Genomic DNA, 12,748 nt, shown 5'->3' with positions numbered 1-12,748 from the left:
GTTTGCGCGTAGAGACATACGGTAATTTGTGTAGACGCAATGAGTTGGGCCCTACAGTTGGAGGGCCAGTGCCGACGTATTGGTCCAACATGCTTAGGATTGGGCTTGTTTGTTGATTAGTTACGTTCTCAGCATAGATCCAGTCAACACATGAACCTGTTGCTTCAAAGATTCCGCAAAGAAGAAGATTGAGACGGAGATGGAATTATTATTTACTATTAAGCAAAGAAGATAACATAAAATATTATGTTAAAAATGAATTATGAGGTATAAGCCGATTTACATGCAATAATTTGACACATGACCAGGTGTCGTTGAATAGTGTTAATTTGTTTTTGTTTTTTTCATCTCGGGTGAGAGTAGCTGTAGTCAGTAGTCGCACAACTCTTCATGTTCACATTTTCTGTCAAGTCACAAGCTACAATCCTATCTGTCCTCGGTCTCGACAACCCCCAGTGTGTCATTTTCTACCCTGCCGACGGCAGTACATCGAGACTCGCGGGACTCTCCCCAAAGCCCTTGCAACCCACAATTCCCCCACCGAAACCCTAACCGGCTAACCCTAGTCCGCTCGATGCTGTGATCCCGCCGCGCGCGTGCCCATGACTCTCGACGGGCCTGCCGAGCGACGGGACGAGGGTCAGCAGGCAGCGATGGCGAACGGGAACGGTATGGCTCCGCTACCGCCGCGGATGTCCGGTATGCCGTCGGGGGCTGCGCTGCATTCGGACCAACGGCTGCGGCTCCACCCGAACACGGAGCACGAGCCGCAGGACTACACCGATGTGCGCGGCGAGTACGCGCCGGCCGTGTACAGCGCCCTGGAGCTGCACCTCCCGCCTAGCCTCCTCGAGGCCGACCGTGACGACAAGCTGCAATTCATGCAGAACATCCTCTCGCGCTACTGGCCCCGTGGCGAACGCAACAAGGTCGAGTCTCGATCTCTTTAGTTAGTTTAGTAATATGTATGTGCATTGTGTGGATTGATGTGTTGGAATTGTCTGCTGTTCATTTTATCGGTTGAGTTTTTTAAATTTTGCTAGAACAATAAAAATTATAGCATAATTCCAGGTTTATGTTTTACCAGTCTGATGAGAGACCTCTTCAGGCCCCGTTCATTTCAACCATTTCCCAACAAAACCAGGGGGATTGGCAGGGATTCAGAGGGATTTTAGTTCATCTTCCCCTTAATCCCTCCCAATCCCCCTCAATCCACGGGGAACAACGTGCAAACGAACTAGCCCTTAGTGTTTGAAACCCTGTATTTGGACTACCTGCGGTAGATGTTGTCATTCAACAGCGGGGATTTCGGAGGAGAAGCTGGCTATCCGATGAAGTCAGTCCTGAGTTTGTTTGTTTTGTTTTCTTGAGAGAAGCACTGAATTTGTTGGCAGGGGTGATTGGGGGAATGGAGGCCACGGGCAAACTACCACAATGTGCAGGACAGAGAGAAAATATCCGGGGGAAGACACCAATCCTGATACCCACATCTTTTGGGTTACAGGGGCAGGTAGTTGTTGGTGAAAAAAGGATGGGCGGTGTGCATGGGTGTGAACTTATTGAACATGAATCAGATAGTGGTAACCGTATTTGTATCCATACTTTTTAAGGGGAACACATACAAATTTGAATGGGATGTTACAGCATCCGAATTCAAGTAGAATATCTTCTCAATTCCTTTGTATGTCCACAAGCTCAAGCTGATGGGGAGATGTGGGCAATATATTTCAACACCTTCCCTCATGATAAGGCTCCTCCAAGCCTTAGAGATGGGATCGATGCAGGTTGCAACTACTTTAGTAATAATGTGTTGTTGCAACTACTTTATTATAGTGTGTTGCCTGGGTCTTGAACTTCAGACTTCTTGACTATACCATATTGAATTGCATGCAAAGAACCAGTTCACCCAAAAGAATAAGCTAACGAGGAAGGAGGGAAATATATATTTCAACTCCTGTAAATTAGGTGACGGCAATATACTTAAAAATAGTGTCTCTCCTCTTAGCTCATTTTTTAATTCTAATTTTTTTCATTTCACCTAAAGAAACACGATGTCAGTTTAAGCCAAAAAAATGTCATCCAAATGGATATGTTGCTTTATCAAAATTCAATGATGGATACGAATTGCTTGGATGAAGGCATTCTGGAATCAGAATACATGAATAACATATCTGTATCAATTGTAATACTATATTCCTACCCAAGTTTTATGCGACTTTGAAGAGAAATACAAATATCTGAGATTATTAAATGGAATATAAAAAATATATTTGTATTGATCAAATATGGTAGTTGATAGTATGGGTAAATTGTAACTGTTTGACATCTTTTGGAGTAATGCAGCTGTGTGGCTAGAAAATTGCTTGATTTATTTCGCAGAAAGGTAGCTGTAGTCTAAACAATCCTGGTTCTTATGCATGCTTAATGGAATGGGGATAGATGTGCTCAGCTATTTGGTTTTGTGCTTGGTTTAAAGGAGTGAGCTTTTATTTATCCAATTAACAATTTCAACATTATGTGACAAGGCTGTGTTACATCTGAATAATAATCTCTAATCTGTTGGAGTGGTAGCTGAACTTGTGGAAGGACAAGAATTGCATATCTGTTCCTCATAAGCCATCATGTGCACTAAAAAAGGAATATAATTTTGTTCATAATTGACATGCGTCCTTGAATAAATGTGGTGCTTTTAGTTGTGCAATCGTATTTTTTTACTTTCAAATGTTTATTATTCAATAAATTAGCAAGATCAATATTTGGCAATTGTTATTTTTCCTAGTCCAATATTTGGCCAACCAAGCTGTAAAACCTGGTGCTTTATTTAGCAGCAGGAAGATTTGTGAGTACAGATTTAGGTATTTACAAGAAACTGTTACTGCATAGTCATAGACCATTGAGATAGTATATCAAAATGATAATTGTGCTTTCTCAAATTAGAGCTCAGTTTTCATGAACAGTTATGGTCAATACACTGGAACTGAGTTTTCTTCCTTAGTTGTAATGATTTGATTGCTAGAGGTTGAAACCTTCATCAGTGTCTGTGCTGCAACTTGATTTAGAAAATCTCAAAGCAAAACATATTGTTGTTGAATTTAGCTTTGGCTGTCATTCAGCAATTCATCTTTTGCTAATTTTTTTGCATAGATATAACATTTTGTTTCTCTTGCTACTTAAGTGAGCATACTCATGTGATTTATTCTGTTGACTGCAGGTTCAGAGGCACAAAGAATACAGGCAAAAGATACTCCACCTCTATAAGGTTTGCATTTTTGCATGGACTTACCACATCTAAAATATTTTGAATGGACAACCGTGTTTTTTATTCATTTACATGGATACATTTGCCAGCAGAAATATCCAATATGCAGATCAGTATTACCTTATGTTTTGCAAGGTTTGATTTTTCATTTGAGTGGTGTCACAAAAAATGTAAATGGTGCAATCATGTCGGTCCTGTACAGTCCGCCATATGTGATGGCCTAGACCCCAGAGTTTACAGGTGTTTGTAATTTCAAATTTATTGTTAAAGTATGTCTTGGATGGGGTAGAGTCTGTTGAGTGTGTAGGATACTTGAAACTGCATAGATAAATAATGCTAATCCAGCATGCCGTGTAAGATTGTTGTTAAAGTATGTGTTGGATGGGGTCCTTCTGTTGAATGTGTAGGATATTTGAAGCTGCATAGATAAATGGTGTTAATCCAGCATGCCGTGTAAGATCCATTTCCATAGTTAAAAATGTTCCTACCTTGAATGTCATAACTGTGGAAATCACTGCAGCTACAGCCACATTAATATGAGTGGGAAAGATGAGCTATACTACATGCAAAATCGTAGATCTAGCTATCTAAGTAATGTGGATGTAACTGTGTAGCTAACAATATTATAGACCGGAGTACACTTTATCTCAACAAGGTTAGCTGTTAGGACCCTCTATATGTATATACGTGTTTGCACCTGTCGGTTCTGTAACAAAATACTCCCTCAGTTCCTAAATGTAAGATGTTCTAGCTTTATCCTAAAGTTTGATCAAGTTTATAGAAAAATCTATAAACATCTACAACTTTGAATTAGTTCTTTTAAATACGTCATGATATATACTTTCATAGCATACTTATTTGATATTGTAGATATAGTTCATTTTTCTAGGAATGGAGGTAGTATTTAAACTTCAAAAGGCGATAAGAGTATTTAGGAATGGAGGTGGTATTTAAACTTCAAAAGGCGATAAGAGTGGTAACAGAAGAATTGCATCATATTCAAACATGATACGAGGGTCTCCTAAAGCATGGAGATTTTTAAACTAAACAGTGTATTTGAATCTAATTTTTTTTTTCATTCTGTCATTTCTTAGAAAAGGACTCTTCCTTTGGTTATGTATCATTAATGCATTTTTCTCCTTAAAACCATGGTTAGTGGTTTGTCAACACATTGGCTGCTTCTGCCAAAACTGACAAGCACATAATTCCTTCTTGGTTAGGAGGTTACTTAGTAGATGGGTGTATAGGGGTTGATAGGCCCTCTGAGAAGCTTAGGCAGGCAAATGTAGTTTTTTTACCATATCAGTTGTCTTGTACTCTTGTGTGCCAATTTTAGCAATTTGCTTGAGAATACTGATCATATAGTATAAATAATTCTGGAACATAAAGAATGTCTTTTGTACAAGTCTTTGATTGATTACGATGGCATATTTAAATCGTAATGGATCCCAAGATCAGAGGAATTAAGTAGGTAGCCAACTGGACCACTGACACAGCATCTTTTGATTGAGACAATGATGTAATGATGTATATTTGGCCTACATGGGAGGCCCAGGGCATGTGATTCAATCTACTCCCCCAACAGCAACCCAGCTTGGTTATAGAATTAATTGATTTGACATATATTAATCTTTTGTAAGCATAGGTTGTTTATGTTTTTCTCTTTATCTTTATTTTGTGTACAACTGTACATAGGATTTATTATAGTGGACACTAAATAATGCCATAGATACATATATCTCATTCAGGCTCTTTTCCAGCCAACGAATACAATCAGAACTGATCCTTTAACAATTACAAGTCCAACCGACCAAACCTGAAACATCATCTCTTTGCATCCCCTCATCTTGGCACATTGAGCCAGGTTATGCTTGTGCCTCTTCGATGAATCATGGGCTACCCATGGTGCCTACAAAGATCTTGTGAGCTTCTTTCTCAATGACAAGTCGAAGTCTTGTTTTGCCAGTTCTCTACTTCAATCAATTAAAATGCCAAATTTAATCAATTGATGTGCTTATTTTTTCTTGCTTGAATTCAGATGACACTATTTTAATACTCAGAGGGCGAAATGCACAAGACTAGAAATATTATATTGTATTTGCAAAAGATATTTGAGTAGTGATTTGAGCTAACTGACCTTGGCAATGATATCCTAGTTGATGATGGTACTGGTTACTATGTGCAACAGCCTTCAACAACAAAATTTTGTTGGATCCTTTGAAACTCTCCGTAAAGTGTGGTTACTAATGGGCTATTTTTCTCTGTATTGTTTCTTTCGCTTAATGCTTGGAAGTAATTCACTTTTTTGTTCTCTGACAGCCGCTACATGAAGAATTATACAGTATGCATGCTTCGGCTTTCTTTTTACCAACATTCCTCGAAGCAGTTAGAACCAACACAAAAGAAAGTATTGCAAGTATAATGGCTGAGCCAATTCCTGGTGTTTTTTCATTTCCTATGCTACAGCCAAAATTTTGTGATATGCTATTTGAGGAGGTATGGTATAGCAATAAACGGCCAGTTTAGCTCTTATGTCGGTGTTTTACTAGATTGTAAAAGAAAACTGTTTACACTTTTGTAGGTAGATAACTTCGAGAGTTGGGTTCATGCCATGAAATTTAAGATAATGAGACCAAATACAATGAACAAGTATGGTGCTGTCCTTGATGATTTTGGCCTGGAGACTATGTTGAACGACTTCATGGAGAAGTTCATAACCCCAATTTCTAAAGGTTATTTAATTGACTGTGTTGTTGTAGAGACGACGAAACACTGGTAGTTTCATTATTTCAACATACCTTCCCATATTAATGTTATGTTTTTTGTGTTAACCTTCAGTTTTTTATCCTGAGGTGGGTGGAGGAACATTAGACTCTCACCATGCTTTCGTTGTTGAGTACGGGAAAGATAGAGATGTTGAACTAGGTATGTTACCATTGTTATGTTAAAGGCTGACAAAGTTCTTTGGAGTTTTCTGTTCCTTATTTTGTGCATATCTGAATGCAGTCATGGCATGTAGTTGTAAATCTTTCTCATGGCTTTCATAGTATTTTTTGCCACCAAGATTCAAGGGTACCTTTGCTTCTCTTAGGTTCTAGAATATGTTGAGCACTTCCACTGCAGATCAGAGCCTGATTGCGAGATTAAATATCAACCATTCTTTAGTTTCTGCCATGTGTTGTTCTAAACCGAGTAAATACCAAAGAAAAGGCATGCAATTTTTGCTGATACAGCAATGTACCCTGCGGTCCATGCATGTAGCGAACATGTGATCGGTGCTTTACCTTATCAATGTACGGACAGACTGTGCTTGGCGCTTGACCCGTTTCAGATTCCCATGGATGCCGAAGGTGACAATGCCCAGCCTCTGATAGGGTCTCTGAAGACCAATAAAAAACCCAGAAATGATCAAAACCAGTAGGATTGTGGAATGGGGGAACAGATCGAGGAGGGGAATCAAGAGGGCGCCGTACCTTGGAGACGTTCCGGTGGGAGGATGAGTTGGAAGCAAGTCAGTGGTGAAGAGGTACGCATGAGACCCTCTTCGCATTGCGGGTCCACACCAATCAGCACTTCAGCAGCGAGGTGGTGCGTGATGCCGCCACCATGATCGCTGTGCCTGGTCGCAGGAGGGGTGGCCGTCAACACCTCCTTGTTGCCGGTGCAGAGGAAGAAGGGGATGGTCCTATGGCGCATAGGAAGATTGTGAAGCAGCCGTCAGCATCATGCGCTCCACGCACGCGAGGGTCCGTCCACCTGCATCGGTCTGCTCTGCTCATAGCCCGATCTGGTTGTTCAGAAAGTGGAGGATGAGTCAAGAAGGTTGAACGGTGCGGCTGATGGGAGGCGCTATAATACAGATGGAATGCTGGGCGGCGGAGCATGCCGGCTAGGTTGGGACCCGGAAAGGAGAAAGGTCGACAGGGGATCAGGAGGGGTCCCTGCTGGGCGCATCGCATGTATCCAGCTGAGAGAAAACGGCCTGGCTAACCAAAGGCCTGGGATTTTTTCTGGCGGAATAGCTGCCCCAAGGACAAAATCGGATGGTGGAAAATACTCCCTGCGTGGGATCGGACGGCTGACGGGGTTGATGCCCTGAGATAGCTCGGAAGATGCCTACTTTACTGTTCTAAATTTCATGTTGTAAAGTAAGCAGTCAGGGGTGCAAAAATGGCTCGGGGCTTGTTATCTGCTCGAGATTGACTAAAAAAGAAACAAACCGAGTATGAGCAAATTTTGAGCTTCGTTGAAAAACAAGTCGAGTTCGAGCCAAAGCTAGCTCGCTCGACTTTGTCACTGCACAGCTCTAGTTATAGTACGCATGTCTTTCTTTCCTGGCAAGAGAAGATGCACAAAGTGGTTTCAGTAGCACTACCGAGTTCGCATCAGCGATTTTCTCACCAATGGAATCAATGGGTTTTGTAGAGAAAAGTCCATTTTAAACCCTGTACTTGTAAACTTGTTTGGTTCGAAACCCGACCTTCTAATCCCAGGTTTTCAGACCCTGATCTACCTAATCCCAGTCAATTAACCCCTTAATCCCAGCCAAAGCCGTTTGGTCGACCGGGTTTGATGACGTGGCGCCAGGATTTGTGATTCAGTAAAAGGACCGGCGTTATGATTTGCAGCTGCTTGTTGTCCAGCCATGGCAGCAACGGGAACATGGACACCGTTGAAGCTAGAAGCAGCAGCTCAGCTTGTTTGCAAATTTGCAGTTCCGGTAAAAGCTAGATTGATCCCCACGACCCCACCTGAGTAGCATCCGTGGCTTGAGGAGCGGCGAAGACCCCGTGCACGGCGGCATCGCACATCTGCTCCAACTCGTGCGCGGGCATGGAGGACGTGGCACCTGGCATCACCTACGAGCTGCCAAGCCACCGAGCCTCACTCCCTCCGTCACGGGGACCAGGGCGACTGCCAGCTGAGGAAGTCCTCGGCGGCCGAGATGGCCGACACCGCGACGTGTTGTGCACGTTAGGGTGGAACGCGATCCAATGCTTGCATGTGGCTTGAGGGCGCTGGCTGGTGGCTTTGCGCTTGCTCCGTAGGCATAGCGCTGCTGCTTCTAGCTGGAATGGCCAAGATCGGGCGGATCGATCTGAGCGCGGACGGCGGCGCTGGTGCTCTGACCGAAGCTTCGAGGCGGTAGAAACTTGGGACGCCACCGACTCGGCGAGGTCGCAGCGGTGTGGAGGGGCTACGCGACGAGGAAGGGAGGCTGCAGTCTGGCGGATCGGAGTGCGGAGGCGCTTCGCCGGAGTTGGGGAAGAAGGCCACAGCACTGGTGCTCCAATGCGTGACGGCGTCCAACGAGAATGAAAAATCCCTGTGGCACGTCATGAAACCCAGTCGACCAAACGGTTTTGGCTGGGATTAAGGGGTTAATTGATCGGGATTAGATAGATTAGGGTCTGAAAATCCGGGATTAGGAGGTTAGAGTTTGAATCAGATGAGTTCTATGAGGATGGGGTTTAAAACGGACTTTTTTCTTAATTTTACAATAGAGTGAAATTATAGTAATCTGCTGCTATTTGTTTTTGGGCTGAATACATATATGAATTATTTATGTTCAGTTTTTTTAATCCAGTTTAGACATCTGTTGTGTGATGAATCAATGTCGTCTTTTGTTACGAGCCTAAACTACTTTCAAGATTTAAGTTCTTTTAACATTTTCCTGGTCTAAACTGTTGTACTCGCCCTTGTAGGTTTCCATGTTGATGATTCTGAGGTTACATTAAATGTTTGCCTTGGCAAGCAATTCTCTGGCGGGCAATTATACTTTCGTGGCGTCCGTTGTGAGAATCATGTGAATTCAGAGGCACAGCAGGAGGTACATGGTGACTGGTGACTTCTGTAAACTTCCTCAGTTTTTTGCATTTCTTATAAGATTGTTTGTTCTATTTTATCTACCCATGTGCCCATGAATGTTGGATTTTGCTGTTGCCGGTGATACTGATTAATTTTGAATGTGCTACTGAAGCTCAGTTCTATCTGAACTTTTTTGCATGGAATTGCTCATCCGGTATTGTCAAGTTAGGGTGTGTAACATCAATATGCAGTAGCAAATAAAATAGTCTAGTTCATGACTTGCCTTTTCTAAAAGAAATTATTGTTTATCTAGGAGGAAGGAAGCAATACAAACTTAGTGTTTCAAACATTCCTTGCCTGATTTTTGTTGCAGGAAATTTATGACTACCCTCATGTTCCTGGATGGGCTGTACTTCATCGTGGTCGTCATAGGCATGGTGCTAGACCAACATCATCTGGGCTTAGAATGAATCTTCTTTTGTGGTGCAGAAGGTATATGTCATTCGTTGAAATTTACATTTTTATTTGGGATGCAATGGACCATAGAGACTGGTCTGCCCCTCCCCCTTGCCCCCCTCCTCCCAATTGCCGCTGCACTCTTCCTTCTCCCTGGCCAATGCGTCAGATTTGTTTCAAGCACATGCAACATCTGAGGATTAACGAATTAATTTGTCCATATATTATATATCATATATACTTTCCCGCTATGATATTTTATTGAAAAGTTGATACATTGTCAGGTGTACACATAACCGTTGTTTTGTGGAATACTAATATTGGGGTGTCTTTTTGCTTGTTATTTGACTTAGTGCCTCTATGGTTCTTTGCAAGAGTTCATAGCCTGACGTAACCAAATATTCAACTGAAGCAAATTGTATTTTTACTAGGATTTGTGTAATAAGCCTGCTGGAGCTTATATGTCCCACAGGCCTCTTGCCACTGCCATCACCTGATTGGCGTTCATGTCAGCTTGTATGGCTCTAAACTGTAGCCGAACCCAAGCCAAACGGGGTGTTATAACTTTCTGTTCTGTGCCTGTATCATGGTTTACAAATATTTGGCCATGGACCAGTGTTTGACAACTTATGTATATAAAGATATTAATAAAATTTACTTATCCTGCCTGTTTATTCTAGATACGTGGTTGCCATGAATGCAAATTTGGCTAGAGTTGTACTTTAGGTGCTACTCCCTCCGTTCGGTATTAAGTGTCGCAATTTTATCTCAATACGCATGTATCTACATACTAAAATGTGTCTTGATACATGCGTACCTAGACAAAGTTGCGACACTTAATGCTGAACGGAGGGAGTACTTTATTCATTGCCTTTGATATATATCAGGTGCAAAGATATACTCCCTCCGTCCCATATTAAGTGACTCAAATTTGCCCAAATATGGATGTATCTATACCCAAAAAACGTCTAGATACATGTAATATTTCGTCACTTAATATGGGATGGAGGGAGTACTATTTATTTATTTTTAATGAATAGTCTTGTATGTTATACTGTTTCAGTGAAAAGTCAGAAGGTAATTTTGTGCCCGATACTTCGTATTGTTTAGGCATTTTAGATACTCCCTCATTTTCATAACATAAGTACATAACCCGTAGTAGGTTTTGTTAAGACAAGATTTTGACCAAGAATTACTCCATTAATACGTCGTTTATATGATAAGAAATTACAATTATTAGTACTCCCTCTGGTCAGAATTACTTGTCGAAATATTACATGTATCTAGACGCTTTTTAAACATAGATACATCCATATTTAGGCAAATTTGAGACAAGTAATATGGGTCGGAGGGAGTAACTAATTTCGAAAACGACTCTACTTATACCAATTTCATGTCATATAAACCACATAAATACATATTACAAAGTAATTCTGATCGAAGCCTTGTCTTGACAAAACTTAATACACCTTATATTATGTAATGAGGCAGATGTAACTAATTCACTGGTTTTTTATAGCATTGCTTATTTTTTTATACTCCCTCTGTCCAACAAAAGATGTCTCAAGCTTGTTAAAATTTGGATGTATCTAGACATGACTTAGTGTATAGATGCATTCAAATTTGGTCAAAGTTGAGACATCCTTTGTTGGATGGACGGAGTATTCAAAACAGGTGTATCACATAGCTAAAAGTAAGCAAATACTTAATCCAAAAGATGAGAGTTGCCTCCATGGGTGACGTGGTTTGAGTCATGAAGAAGATTAACACTTCCTGCCTGTTCTTCGTGAAACCTTAGTTGTAGATTGATTACTGCTAATGTGAACCAGAGATAAAAGCTTGGTTTTTGCTTAATATGTTTCCACAAAATACTCCGAATTGTGCATGTACATGTAATAATAGTACGAGTTAATTTTATGGAACTACCGGTTAATGTACGCACAATTACAGAACTCTATATTTAAGGTCTAATTTCACACTACAGGTTTTCGGGTGCACCTAAGTCCCCACTTGGTCTGGGCACCCAGACCTACATCATATTCACACAATCTAGGTCGGTTTCCATGTTGAAAGCCAATTTAGTTCAAACACTGCATCTAATTCTGCCACCTTGGTGCTTATAAAGAGCGTATTGGTGCCAAGGGACGTGGACTTGTAAGGAAGGCCAGAATGCTTGGTACCGGAGCTATCGTTAGCTGTAGGAGGTGACAGGCTGTAGTAAATCAGGTAAAAATGTTATTTTGGTAAGATGATAAGGGATGTGGATGCTCTTAGGTTATTTATACATGTTGCAATAGTGATTTCCTACGTTGATAATCACATAACCTGCTACTAGACTACTGCCTCCCAGACTTTTACTTTTAGTTCCAGTGTGTTGGTATTAAAAGGGGTTCGTAAGTTCGTTGGATGCACAGCTAAATTAGTGTTTCCTGTATGCAGCTCTGTGTTCAGGGAGATGAAGAAATACCAGACTGATTTTTCTAACTGGTGTGGTGAGTGCCAACGCGAAAAGACGGAAAGACAAACTCAGTCTGTCAAAGCGACCAAGCTGGTAATCACTATATTTAGAACACATACGTATAGTATCCATCCTGTTACTGGATTCTTAGTTCTTACACCTTGTTTTGTTTCCTTCCAAGCAGGCATTTCTTAGGGGTGTTGGAGGGGCAATGATTTAAGTCATATTTACTGGATGTCTTTTAGACAATCTGTATCATATTAAACATCGTTTTATCATTTCAGAAACATCTAGTGTAATCGTCATTTTCTGCCATCGTGTTCGATGTCTGATCACAGCTGTGTGTAAATCTTAACTTGCTGTGGCCGAGTCCTAAAAGTTTAATTATAGGGGGGCGTAAAAGGAAACGCTATTTCAGACTACCAACTTTCAAGGGCTCTCTTGCAATGTACATCTTCCTAGCACATGATTCCGTACCGTTTGAGATTATTTTGGTGACCTGATTATTTGCAACTGGATATGCCTTTTTTTTCCCGCGAAACCTGATGATGCACATGGTATAGCGTTAGAAAGGTACTTAGCAGTGCTCGTAATTGCAGCAGAGAAAAAATAGTAAAATGCACATCAGTCCATAAACTCATAACCGTTTTTGACACAAAAAATTTCATTTGCTGTCATTTTATGTACTAGTGATGTACTCCCTCCGTTCTAAAATAAATAACTGACGTATACAAATCCACGTTCTATACAAATCCACGTCAGTTATT

At 41.1% G+C, this 12,748-nt stretch overlaps 1 protein-coding gene across 4 annotated transcripts; it reads left to right on the top strand.

The window, feature by feature from the left end:
* Nucleotides 1-444: 444 nt before the first annotated feature.
* LOC100829392 (uncharacterized PKHD-type hydroxylase At1g22950) lies at nt 445-12,494 on the top strand. 4 transcript variants are annotated; one of them, XR_001406416.2, is made up of 9 exons: nt 446-929; nt 3,212-3,259; nt 5,579-5,755; nt 5,841-5,991; nt 6,098-6,184; nt 8,965-9,103; nt 9,441-9,559; nt 11,963-12,074; nt 12,166-12,494. XR_001406416.2 is itself a non-coding variant. In XM_003567701.4 (9 exons), the coding sequence occupies exons 1-9, from the start codon at nt 603-605 to the stop codon at nt 12,199-12,201; spliced, it is 1,182 nt and encodes a 393-aa protein (XP_003567749.1). In that variant the 5' UTR covers nt 449-602; the 3' UTR covers nt 12,202-12,494. The 4 variants fall into 4 exon arrangements, 3 of the variants coding, with proteins under 3 accessions (XP_024315518.1, XP_024315517.1, XP_003567749.1); XM_003567701.4 differs by having other exon boundaries at nt 449-929; nt 8,965-9,089; XM_024459750.1 differs by lacking the exons at nt 11,963-12,074; nt 12,166-12,494 and adding an exon at nt 9,955-10,202 and having other exon boundaries at nt 445-929.
* Nucleotides 12,495-12,748: the final 254 nt, after the last annotated feature.

The sequence above is a fragment of the Brachypodium distachyon genome, chromosome 2 (assembly GCF_000005505.3).
Source record: "Brachypodium distachyon strain Bd21 chromosome 2, Brachypodium_distachyon_v3.0, whole genome shotgun sequence".
NCBI lineage: Eukaryota > Viridiplantae > Streptophyta > Magnoliopsida > Poales > Poaceae > Brachypodium > Brachypodium distachyon.
The sequence above is the reverse complement of the archived record's forward strand: the minus strand, read 5'-3'. Positions and strand labels throughout refer to the sequence as shown.

Coding starts and splice junctions, on each gene's coding strand:
- LOC100829392 (XM_003567701.4), top strand. CDS start 603: ATGACTCTCGACGGGCCTGCCGAGCGACGGGACGAGGGTCAGCAGGCA. Junction 5,992..6,097: donor CATAACCCCAATTTCTAAAG/GTTATTTAATTG, acceptor GTTAACCTTCAG/TTTTTTATCCTGAGGTGGGT. Junction 9,090..9,440: donor ATTCAGAGGCACAGCAGGAG/GTACATGGTGAC, acceptor TTTTTGTTGCAG/GAAATTTATGACTACCCTCA.